This window comes from Lytechinus pictus, chromosome 11 (assembly GCF_037042905.1).
Source record: "Lytechinus pictus isolate F3 Inbred chromosome 11, Lp3.0, whole genome shotgun sequence".
In the NCBI taxonomy this organism is placed as follows: domain Eukaryota; kingdom Metazoa; phylum Echinodermata; class Echinoidea; order Temnopleuroida; family Toxopneustidae; genus Lytechinus; species Lytechinus pictus.
In genome coordinates, this window is record NC_087255.1 from 16,692,821 (window position 1) to 16,705,489 (window position 12,669).

A 12,669-nucleotide genomic window follows, 5' to 3' on the forward strand; every position below is an offset into this window, starting at 1 on the left:
TTTTCCAAATTTCAATGAACCTTCACTTTAATGCTTCAATTAATCCTTATTATGGGGAACCTGAAATTGGCAACTTCGCCAGTATCTGTGATCACTGATGTCATAGAGGACAACTCTCCATTCATTTTGTACACAAAATTTCACATTTTCTTTATTTTCAAGAAAAATTATTCTGATTTACTGCTTGAGTATGACATGGTTGCATCAATTCTTGAAGCATTTAGGGAAGAACTATATAGACTCCCAATGTAAAATTTCATATTTATCCATTTTTGTGAAAATCCATACACAAAACGAATGGAGAGTTGTCCTCTATGTGATATGACATCATAAATGCTCAAGAAAGCGTGCAAATCTTAAGCTAAATGAAAATGTTTATGTGCATCAAAGGCAATGAAAAAACAGGCTTAGACAATGAAAGTGGAAAGCCAGCTATCGTTTGTCAGACAAAACGTGCCCCTCCACTTCTTTTATCCGACATCGACGCTCCACCACCTCCGATGAATGTACAAAACATTTTAAGACTTGTCCAGAAAATGATCTCATCAATGGTATTGTAAAAAATGTCACATACAAAATTTCATACAGCCATTCTTATTACGTATGCAATTTCGTTCAAATTTTTGGCAGATTTTTTTCATTCCATCTTACATTTGATTTAAAAACTACTTGATATGGAGCTGATGGAGCCAATCATTACTGAAGTTATTGATCGGAAACCAAATTTGTTATGGACGCACGCACGCACGGAATGACGGACGGCAGCGTTCCTATATCCCCTCCGACTTCGTCGGCGAGGGGAAAACAAACATACAATCACAAGACCCACACACCTACAAGAAGACCCACACACCTGCCAGAGGACCCAGACACCTGCCAGAGGACCCAGACACCTGCCAGAGGACCCAGACACCTGCAAGAGGACCCAGACACCTGCAAGAAGAGATAATAACAGATATGGTATTACGATTTCATACCAAGTATACATCATAAGGTTTGTTAAAATGAGAAGGGATTTTATCTTTCACAGGGCAACCCCCCCCCCCCCTTCACAACATCCTGCTTTTCCGGTTTTCCTGCAAATAACATGCTCAGACCCCCCCCCCCCCCCTTCACAACATCCTGCTATTCTGGTTTTCCTGCAAAATGCATGAACAGTTTCCCACTATCATCCCTATTGTTTGAACATTTTTAGTCTGCCAATATAGATATTCATAAAGATGAAATACAATGAATAAAGACACACATTTTTGGGTGAGGTTCACTCTCTTTTGAGAGCAGGATCTCTTCAAAGATTGGGAAAGAAAGATAAAGATAAACGACTTTAAGAAACAAAGACAAACAAACATACAATCACAAGACCCACACACCTGCCAGAGGACCCAGACAACTGCAAGAGGACCCAGACAACTGCAAGAGGACCCAGACAACTGCAAGAGGACCCAGACAACTGCAAGAGGACCCAGACACCTGCAAGAAGAGATAATAACAGATATGGTTTTACGATTCCATACCAAGTATACATTATAGGTTTTGTTAAAATGAGAAATGATATTATCTTTCAGAGGGCAAACTTGAAGAAAAAAATTCCTTTAAACATTTTTTCCCCACAAAATGGACTTTAAAGGGGAACAAAACTCAGGCAAATGTGAGCATTCAGTGAATGAAGAATAATAAGAGAAAACTGTGAACATTTTAGCAAAATAGGACAATCCGTTCAAGAGTTATATACTTATAAAGTGAAGGTTCATTGATTTTGAACTTGACTGAATTTGGTAACATTGCAATCGGAATATGACACTGAGTGAAACTATCACATTTGTGTAACTTGTAAATTCGTGCGAAAATTATAAAAGTTGATTAAACTTGACGAAAGATCACCCCACTCGAGACCCTGAAAACATCGTAAGTCAGCTGATGTTTGAGTGACGTAGCAAAATGAACAAAACAATGGGCCGCTCAGGTGAAATGATTGGCGACGGTGCGCGATGCAGTTTGCGTGCAATTCACATATGTATTGCATTGACTATTGAGTACCTATTCATACCCAACGTTGTTTACCTTCATCAAAGTCACTCTGGAAATATCGATATGGACGAAAACATACTTGATTTGAGATTTGAGGAGATAGAAGAAGGAAGTACCTTTGGTTCTTAATATTAGCTCTAAGTCTAATCAATGTTATAACTCCCAAATACGTCGATGTAGCGTTCACGTTCAGGTATACCGTATATAGCGTAGGCCCGTCTATGCAGTATTTACGCGTACGTACGAACAACCTGCCTGCATCCAGCGCAGCTTGCTTGCCAGCATATCACAGCCAGCCGGCCTGGCGCTTGAGCTAGCTGTGAATCGCGAACCGGACTGATCTAAGTGTTCTCTCGACTTCCACTTTCGCCATTTATCTATCAAAAATCTAAACTAATCGGCCTAATCAGACATTTCCGTAATGAATATCTGGACAATTATATGTAAATTTGTCGCCTATTTTGCTCCAGAAGAGTCGTAAGGTCAGCATGCAAAATGTCCTATAGCACTCCAAGATCCGACACATACACCCTGAGCTGCCCTCAGAATATGTGATTATTTTTTTCTGATTTTTATGCTCAAATGTGACGGTAAATAACATAAAAATTGAATCACACATTTATAGAAAGTATTATTTATTCAGTGTATCTCATTCAAAGTGCCTAAAATAAAGGAAATTTCACCACTGGCGGTAAATATACATACAACGTTAACCCATATCTAAAAATTGCAATGGGTATCCAACATTGTCCCGAATGTGTGATTGTAGGTTGTTCATAGTGTGTGACGTCATTTTATCGCATGCAAATAACGCCGTCATTTCACTTTGTGAGTGGGTTTTGGAAAGGGTATCAACATTGCATTTAATTTATTCATCACAATAGTGAGGGCTTAAAAAGTACTTTAGTCATTTTGTTAATGTTCTCAGCAATCTGTAAAGGTGTGATTTGCCTTTTTTCCAAATTTCAATGAACCTTCACTTTAATGCTTCAATAAATCCTTATTATGGGGAACCTGAAATTGGCAACTTTGCCAGTATCTGTGATCACTGATGTCATAGAGGACAACTCTCCATTCATTTTGTACACAAAATTTCACATTTTCTTTATTTTCAAGAAAAATTATTCTGATTTACTGCTTGAGTATGACATGGTTGCATCAATTCTTGAAGCATTTAGGGAAGAACTATATAGACTCCCAATGTAAAATTTCATATTTATCCATTTTTGTGAAAATCCATACACAAAACGAATGGAGAGTTGTCCTCTATGTGATATGACATCATAAATGCTGGCAAAGTTGCCAAATCAGAGATCTCCATAACAGGTATTTACTGAAACCTCCAATATTCATAACTCTTGAACAGATTGTTCTATTTTACTCAAATTTTCACTGTTTACTTTTCTTATTATTCTTCATTTACTGGAAGCACACTGATGAATGGGTTTCATTCTCCTTCATTGTTCTCGCTTTTAGGACACTATACAAGATTCCGATAAAATAATATGTTCATTTACATGTTCAGATGACCCCCCCCCTTTTTTTTTTAAAACTATACATGATTCCTAAAATATGTTCATTTACATGTTCAGACCCCCCTCCCCCCCCCCCGCGAGATACAAGCTCGTAATGACGTTATCACAGTTTTTCCTTCATAGTCATTTTGCCTTCGACGTAGACTACAAGGAATGAGATTTAGATGACGTCATGCGCAGCGAGAGTTAAAATACGGCTTGCAAGATTTTCAACATGCTGGATGTCGATTTTGACCCATAATTTCCATAAAAAGGGACCATTAAACGGATTATTTCAGTCAAGTTGGTAAGTGGAACCGATATTATAGCTTCGGCCTAATTTACAATATAAAATAAATCGGATATGCATCGGGTAAAATATCAAAATTAGACATTAGTTTGGCCAAGTTTAGTGTAAAGAAACATTACACAAAACATGAACACTACAGCGTATGGGCCTGTTCTGTCTGTAAAGAGAGAAGCCGACCCTACCCAAATCAGAGGCTAACAAACGAAAGAGACAGAAAAATTCGGTCTAGTATAGCCCTAGACAGAAATAACCGTCTGGTATGGGTCATTTCTTTAATTAAACTTTCATTTGTTGACATTCCCCATACACAGACGGTATCCCAGACGAGTCGAATCGGAACCTGTTTTGGCTGCAAATTTTCTCCCCCAATTTTCTTTGTTTATATCTTATTTTCTGATTATAAAGCAGATATAAAGCATGCATGATCATGCAAAAAAAGTGCAAAAGAAGTTATATCCCATGTTACTATAAGGATATCCAGCGCGTACTCCTACATGTAGCTAACTATTGTACGCTCCATCCAGTGCAGCGTACGCGTAGCTAGTATTGTACGCTCCATGATCCATCCCCAGCGAAGCGTACGCATAGAGCGGGGTATTATTTAGAAAGCAAATTTTTATTTTACTTTTGCCTTGGATTTAGGCCTGTTTTGACTTTTGGATTTTATAATGAAGCCAAGAATTTCAGCTGTCTGATGTAGACTCTAGACCCCCTACTCAAAGAGGGATTTTTTTTTTACTCAAGTCAACTCAAGGCAATGAATCCCGTGGACTTTTTGGTAAGCCTTCAAGGTCTTAACTCTTATCTTGGCGCTTGGTCAGAAACGTTTCCAAAATTTGACCCGTAACCCTGGCGTGGAGATGCCCTAGGCTAGATCTACTAAAACATACCCAAAATGAAGTAAATATTCTTTAAATGTCCAAATAAAGATCATGAGTTAAAAAGTTGTTATGTTTATTACCTGTTTCGTGTCAATTTTCTTGTTATTTTTGGAGTATTTTTCGGAAAAACATTGATATTAGTAAATCTATTTTCTCAGGTTTTATGGCAAACCGCTGCAAAATACAAGTACATAGCCTACCCAATGATAGGTTGTGGGCGGGCGCGCGCTTGTGTGAAGTTGTCTACTGCAATGAGGATCTGAGACATTATGGTAGATAACTTCACACAGGCGCCGCCCGCCCGCAACCCACCATCAATATGCACTTGTATTCTGCAGCGGTTTGCCGTGAAACCTATACTATAGGCGTACTAACATCAACATTTATCCGAAAAATACTAAAGATAATAACTTTTGACTCATGATCTTTATTTGGATATTTAATGAATATTTAGGGTCTAGACCTCTACTTCATTTTGGGTATGTTTTAGTAGGGGGTAGGCTAGATCTAGACTACCTCCACGCCGGAGTTACGGGTCAAATTTTGGATAGTTTTTAAATAAGCGCCCTTTCCTTTACATTTTAATAGTAGAACCAACATAACTCATTAGATCTAACTCTTGTAGACTCTAACTCGCTATTTTATAAAACAAATAACGCACTTGACCCTGTTGTGCGAAACGTAAATCTAAATGCAGTGTACGCTCGATTTCTTCAGATGGTGCGCACTGTGAACTCGCCGCAAGCGGCTCGTTGCATGCACAGAGAGCGGCATCTAAAGAAACCTCGCGTGTACTGCATTCACAGCCATTGGACACTAGGCCTAGCGTTATTTGCGTGTGTGTGTCTACAAATAGGGTGTCTGAACGATTTTTCAATTTGGGATCGTTTTTCACGTCCATTGTTGTTGGATATTTGAATAAAAAATGTAGTCAGAATGATTAATACATTTCAAATTTCAAGACTCACCGATGTTTGATCGTTTCTATCAAAAGATACAGCCCCTCAAAAACTCTGCAATATTTTAGCATTTTGGTCAAAATTGACAAAAAAGTGGTTCACGCCAAGTTATCATTTTTTGCTAAACAGCTGCATTCTAATGCATTAGGCGATATGCAAAAAGTGGGCGAAGGGTATTTTCAAACTTAAATCGTATGTGCTCCCTTGGGGCTAGCGAAAAAAAAAACCATCAACATAGGCTATTCCTTACGACTTGAACTAATTATCCCTCGGGAGTCGGGGGGAGGGGGTCGATTGTCAAAAGTGGGAAATCTCCCCAGTTGCCATGGAAACAACATTTAAATCGCTGTTTTGACCACTCCAGCAAAGCATAGAGTCAATGCTAATGCGTATTGACCTCTAGCACTGCATACTTGCTGTGAGGCAGGTATATTAGACCTATACACAAATATACACACCACACAATATTACATAGACTGCTCACAATCATGCCGATGCAGCTGTAAGCAAAGTCTGACAGTACACTAGACTTACAAATTTGAATTTTTAAATTCTTTTTAAAATCAGTAGTAAGTTGAAAAAAATGTATTTTACTTCTAGATCTATTTAGCTTTAGGTGTCATCAATTGTCACTAAAGTACCGATTTTGAGTGAAATCAGTTGATTTTTGTACAGTGGTGTTTGAAATGTTGAGAATCAAAAGCACAGCTTTTAGTTTTACTTTTAGTACTACATGTACTACTACTAGATCTAGGGTCTAGATCTAGTCTACACAGCCAGGATAGTGATTAGTGATGCTCCTAGAGTCCTAAGGCTAAAAGTAAAGAGTCCGACTCCTATGTCCGAAATTAAGCCTAAGGCTATATGACTGGTTTTGACAAGATATTTTTAGAAATCTGAAATGACACCCCTTTGGAAATATGGAGATTAATCTGCCCTTTCATATGACAACTCATTTATTGAGTATCACCTTCAGGATCACAACAGATAAAGGTTTCAATCTAAATATATTTTTAAAAAGTTGACCAATTTTGCAATGCACATAGACTGCATAGGGATGTGTGCAATGTCAATAAGAAGGGTTTTAGCACACAAAACCTGATGCGCGATCAGACACCCTACCAAAAACACACTCGACTGGTGTCCTAGCTAAGAAGCCACGAGATAACCGATTATTAAAATGACAAAGTCCACAACAAAAATGACGAAATTTCTACTTACCTCAGCTAAAAGATAACGTAATTTTCAGCTTACAACTGCTTTACAACTGACAAGAATTTCCTTCGCATGAAAAAGTTCACATTGCCGTACCGTATACGTAGCCTACCAACACATCACCCAAACGAAACTGATAATGATATGCAGCTCACGACCGAATTACTTTTAAAAGAATATGATATCAATCCATCCTGTTGAAACAATATCAAACCACGGGCCTAGCCTGGGCAGCGATCGAGCCAACCAAATTTGCATTTATAATTAGCACACCTTGGATATCAAAACAATATACGTGCGCGAAAAAGCAATCGAGTGTCTATAATGACGGAGCCAAACGCCACTGTTTACATGTCTATATAACTTCTCCCTTTCTCTATATAGTAAATATTCACATCTATTTATGCTAGAAGTAGAGTGCCTCGTTTATAGATTGCATCTCTTTCTCTTTCTCCTCTCTCTTGCTATGTTCCCCTTCTCCTCTCTTGTTCTGCCCCTCTCAGTCTCTCTTAATTGCTTTGTTTCTGCATCCCTCTCTCTCTCTCGCTCTCCTAGCTCTCTCTCTACTCTTCACCCTTTCCCTTCCTCTGTCTCACTCCTTCCTTGCCTCCCTCTCCCTCTCTTGCGATGTCTCAGTCTATCTCTGCCCTTCTCTTTTTTTATACTCTCTCACCCTCTCTCTTTCCCGCCTCACTGACTCTCGTTCTCCCTCTTTTAATTATGTCTTCCAGTGTTCCCCAATCTTCCTTAAATTTTCCTCTTAACCTTTATATTCTTGTTTCACCCCTACCATGTACTCTAGAGAGAAACATGAAATGAAGTACATTAGTAAACAGGTCTATTCATTGTTAAAATCATGTTCAAAGCACTAAACAAAGCTTATCAAACCAAAGTCAAAGCTAAATTGCATAGATCTGTCTATATGCTTGTAATGATGACATTCTGACATTCCCTCTCTTGCTCTGCCTCCCTATTTCTCCCTCTCAAAACTGGATTCTACATTCCCGTCTTCCGCGAGCAATATCACCGTCGTTTTATCTTCATTTACGCTGAGCTTTAAGTATGTTGTAGCTGACACAATTTTCTACGAGATCCATTGTATTCATTTTTCATTTTGACGTCATTATAGTGAAAATTTCGATTGAAAGCGACATCTGTCAAAATTTTTCATATTCGCACATTATACCTATGGCAGGTAAATTTCATTCACATCATGAATCTAAACATTGTTTTTTGATCAGTTTCTCAGTTGCTCTATTCTCTCCCAAATTTTAGTATTTTAAAGCTGATTTGCATGTGTGATTTCATGATCAGAGTATCATTGTTTAAATCTAGATTTGTTTAGAAGCAGCAACCATGACCACTGCCCATTTTAGCATCATGTATACAGTGGCACTTGATAGTCTTCCCTTAACCAAAAAATTATGATTAAAAAGAATATTTAGACTATCTGTCATAGATGACAAAATACCAAATTATAAAACTGAGACACACATAAACATGCACCCATAAATATTTCATACTTGCACAATAGTTCTGACTGCAAAACTTGCATAAATGACAACCACAAATGCTCACTCTTCAGTTAAGCTAATGAAACATCATACAAGGAAAACAAATGATTCAATTTTTCTCTCAAAAATACATTTATTTTTGTAAAATATATACTTTCAACTGGCAAGTAAAGAACTAACAGCTTATATATTTCAACACACTCAAAAACAAAGTTTTAAAATACTCATGAATTACTCTGAATAAACACATTAAAACAAAATATCATTAGATTAAGGCAGTGTTAAATAAAAAACACAATCATCAAATTAAAAAATGTCCCATTTGCTGTAAAAACTTTTTCAAAATCCAAAATTATTTCCATTGCAAAAAAGTGTCAACTGCATCAACCTATCAATTATAACAGTTAAACAAAATTAAAGACAACTTCCCATCAAATAATTTTTTTTCTAGTATCTCATTATCAACCATTAACACTTGTAACATGGAAAACAAACATAACCTCGAAAACGAAGAAAAAAAAACCCCAACAACTAACAGCAATCATTCAAATTTCAAAACATCTCAAGTGTCTCAATGACAAAATATGACACTGTAACTGTTGTCTTAATACATACAAAGACACCAAGAACATTTCTCACATTAAATACAGTTTCACAATTAATGTTATACAATTAATGTCACTAATAACATGTCATTTACAAATCTCACTTAATTTTCCATCATATCAATAAACTATGATTACAAAATACCAACTCATGGTCACTCATGGTCACCCATGTAAATTACATTTTACATGTACATAATTCCAACTAATCAATTGACAATTTGACATGTTAAACTAAACAAACTTTTCACTTAAAGTGTCTCAATGACAATATATGATGGTGTAACTGTTGTCTTAATACATGTTTAGACGCCAAGAAGATTCCTCGCATTCAGTAAAGTTTCACAACAACCCCCCCCAAAAAAAAAAAATCTTTTAGATGTTATACAATGTCTTTGTTAACATGTCACTTACAAATCTCACTTAATTTTCCATCATATCAATAAACTATGATTACACAATACCAACTCATGGTCACCCATGTAAATTACATTTTACATGTACATAATTCCAACTAATCAATTGACAATTTGACATGTTAAACTAAACAAACTTTTCACTTAAAGTGTCTCAATGACAATATATGATGGTGTAACTGTTGTCTTAATACATGTTTAGACGCCAAGAAGATTCCTCGAATTCAGTAAAGTTTCATAACAACCCCCCCCAAAAAAAAAAAATTAAATAAATAAAAATCTTGCATGTAGATGTTATACAATGTCTTTGTTAACATGTCACTTACAAATCTCACTTAATTTTCCATCATATCAATAAACTATGATTACACAATACCAACTCATGGTCACCCATGTAAATTACATTTTACATGTACATAATTCCAACTAATCAATTGACAATTTGACACGTTAAACTAAACAAACTTTTCACTTAAAGTGTCTCAATGACAATATATGATGGTGTAACTGTTGTCTTAATACATGTTTAGACGCCAAGAAGATTCCTCGCATTCAGTAAAGTTTCACAACAACCCCCCCCCCCAAAAAAAAAATCTTTTAGATGTTATACAATGTCTTTGTTAACATGTCACTTACAAATCTCACTTAATTTTCCATCATATCAATAAACTATGATTACACAATACCAACTCATGGTCACCCATGTAAATTACATTTTACATGTACATAATTCCAACTAATCAATTGACAATTTGACATGTTAAACTAAACAAACTTTTCACTTAAAGTGTCTCAATGACAATATATGATGGTGTAACTGTTGTCTTAATACATGTTTAGACGCCAAGAAGATTCCTCGAATTCAGTAAAGTTTCATAACAACCCCCCCAAAAAAAAAATAAATAAAATAAATAAAAATCTTGTAGATGTTATACAATGTCTTTGTTAACATGTCACTTACAAATCTCACTTAATTTTCCATCATATCAATAAACTATGATTACACAATACCAACTCATGGTCACCCATGTAAATTACATTTTACATGTACATAATTCCAACTAATCAATTGACAATTTGACATGTTAAACTAAACAAACTTTTCACTTAAAGTGTCTCAATGACAATATATGATAGTGTAACTGTTGTCTTAACACATATTTAGACACTAAGAAGATTCCTTGCATTCAATAAAGTTTCACAACAACCCCCCCCCCCCCATTAAAAAAAATATATATATTAATTAACAAATAAAAAAAAAATAAAAAAAAAATTAATTAATTAATAAAAAAATCTTTTAGATGTTATACAATGTCATTATTAACACATGGGTTACAAATCTCATTTGATTTCTTTTATCATATCAGTAAATAATAATTACTCAATACCAACTCATGCTCACCGATCTACATGTAATTCACATTTCACACCTTTCCAACTAACCAAATTGACATCTTAAATTGAACCAACTTTTCACTGCAAGTTTGTTCATGCATGTATTATCAAATGAAATATAATGCACTATACAGGTACATGTAAATACCGGTAAAGTAAGGCAAATGATTATTGTAACAAGTCATGCTCTTTAAGTTTATCTGATGAAAAGTTACAGGCTATCAATTAAAACATTCATTTTCAGACCTTGCTATCATTAAACAAGTGGAATGCCTCTGGCCGTCTCACCTGCATCACGCGATTCAATATAGCAGCAGTGCTGATTTTGAAAACTACTATAACTCGCACAAGATGTTCAGTGATACTTGGTTACTCTTATTTCCACGTTTTATGAACTAGACCAATACACTTATAGAGATATGATGGCAATTCAACAAATACCCCCAACGTGGCCAAAGTTCTTTGACCTTACATGACCTTTGACCTTGATCATGTGACCTGAAACTCGCACAGGATGTTCAGTGATACTTGATTACTATTATGTCCAAGTTTTATGAACTAGACCAACACACTTTCAAATTTATGGCTGTAATTCAACAAATACCCCAATTTGGCCAAAGTTCATTGACCCTAAATGACCTTTGACCTTGATCATGTGACCTGAAACTTGCTCAGGATGTTCAGTAATACTTGATTACTATTATGTCCAAGTTTCATGAATCAGATCCATAAACTTTCAAAGTTATGATGGTAATTCAACAGATACCCCCAATTCGGCCAAAGTTCATTGACCCTAAATGACCTTTGACCTTGGTCATGTGATGTGAAACTCATGCAGGATGTTCAGTGATACTTGATTAACCTTATGGCCAAGTTTCATGAACTAGGTCCATATACTTTCTAAGTTATGCTGTCATTTCAAAAACTTAACCTCAGGTTAAGATTTGGTGTTGACGCCGCCGCCGCCGTCGGAAAAGCGGCGCCTATAGTCTCACTCTGCTATGCAGGTGAGACAAAAACATTATTCATCATAATTCAACTAACAGCTTGTTAATATACCACTTTCTAAGGAACAATTCTTTTCTTTTGATAATTTATAATAAATCATATTTCAAAACTAAATTTGGAACAGTTATTTCACCTGAATACATTTTCAAAATTCTTAGATACTTAGATATGCGTACATAATTGATTCAGTACCAGGTAATCTTATGTAATATTAAGATTAGAGTATTAATCATTTTAAAGGTTTTCTCTCCGGGTACACTGAAATTTACTTTAAAAATACCTTAAAAACCTATATTCTGACGTAACATTGACATGGTGTCAATATTTATGGCTTGTCAAGTTTTTCCCAGATTTTCGTATCTTCTGACCAAAATTAACATCCTAAACTTAACTGTATCTCCAGACTCAATATGAACACTGCATCTAAAACACCTGATTTCATGATATTCAGCTTCTTAGTACAAAAGAAATAGCAAATTTGTCTTGCACTTTAAAAAATAAATTGTGATGTCATTTTACGTCATCACTCCCATTTTACATTTTTCTTTTCTGCCCGCTCTTTGTGTACCACAATTAAATTATTAAAGTTGGAGTCAAGCCTTCTCGATTACATACATTCAGATTGCCTTCGCGTCAGATACACACAGGGATACGCGCACGGCAGAGGGGTACGCAGTCTGCATATAACCAAAAATGCACGCCTGTACAATATAACATCTATTCAATATCATGTGACCAACAATCCTCCAATCAAATGACAAGGATCCATGTAGGTGTTGTATAACAAGTTTTATAGAGTGGTGAAGTACGTGTGACGTCATCAA

General features: G+C 35.9%; 2 protein-coding genes across 2 annotated transcripts in view; one reads left to right on the forward strand and one right to left on the reverse strand.

The window, feature by feature from the left end:
- LOC129284046 (uncharacterized) overlaps positions 1 to 3,179 on the reverse strand; it is a 28,543-nt gene extending 25,364 nt beyond the window's left edge. Inside the window, exons 1-3 of the mRNA XM_064106421.1 lie at positions 3,164 to 3,179; positions 1,371 to 1,470; positions 854 to 933 (exon numbers count right to left, since the gene is read on the reverse strand). Coding sequence (XP_063962491.1) covers positions 854 to 933; positions 1,371 to 1,470; positions 3,164 to 3,179 — 196 coding nt within the window. The remainder of the gene's footprint in view (positions 1 to 853; positions 934 to 1,370; positions 1,471 to 3,163) is intronic.
- Positions 1 to 12,669, forward strand: part of LOC129271867 (complement factor H-like) — a 77,519-nt gene that overhangs the window by 39,028 nt on the left and 25,822 nt on the right. The window lies entirely within an intron of this gene.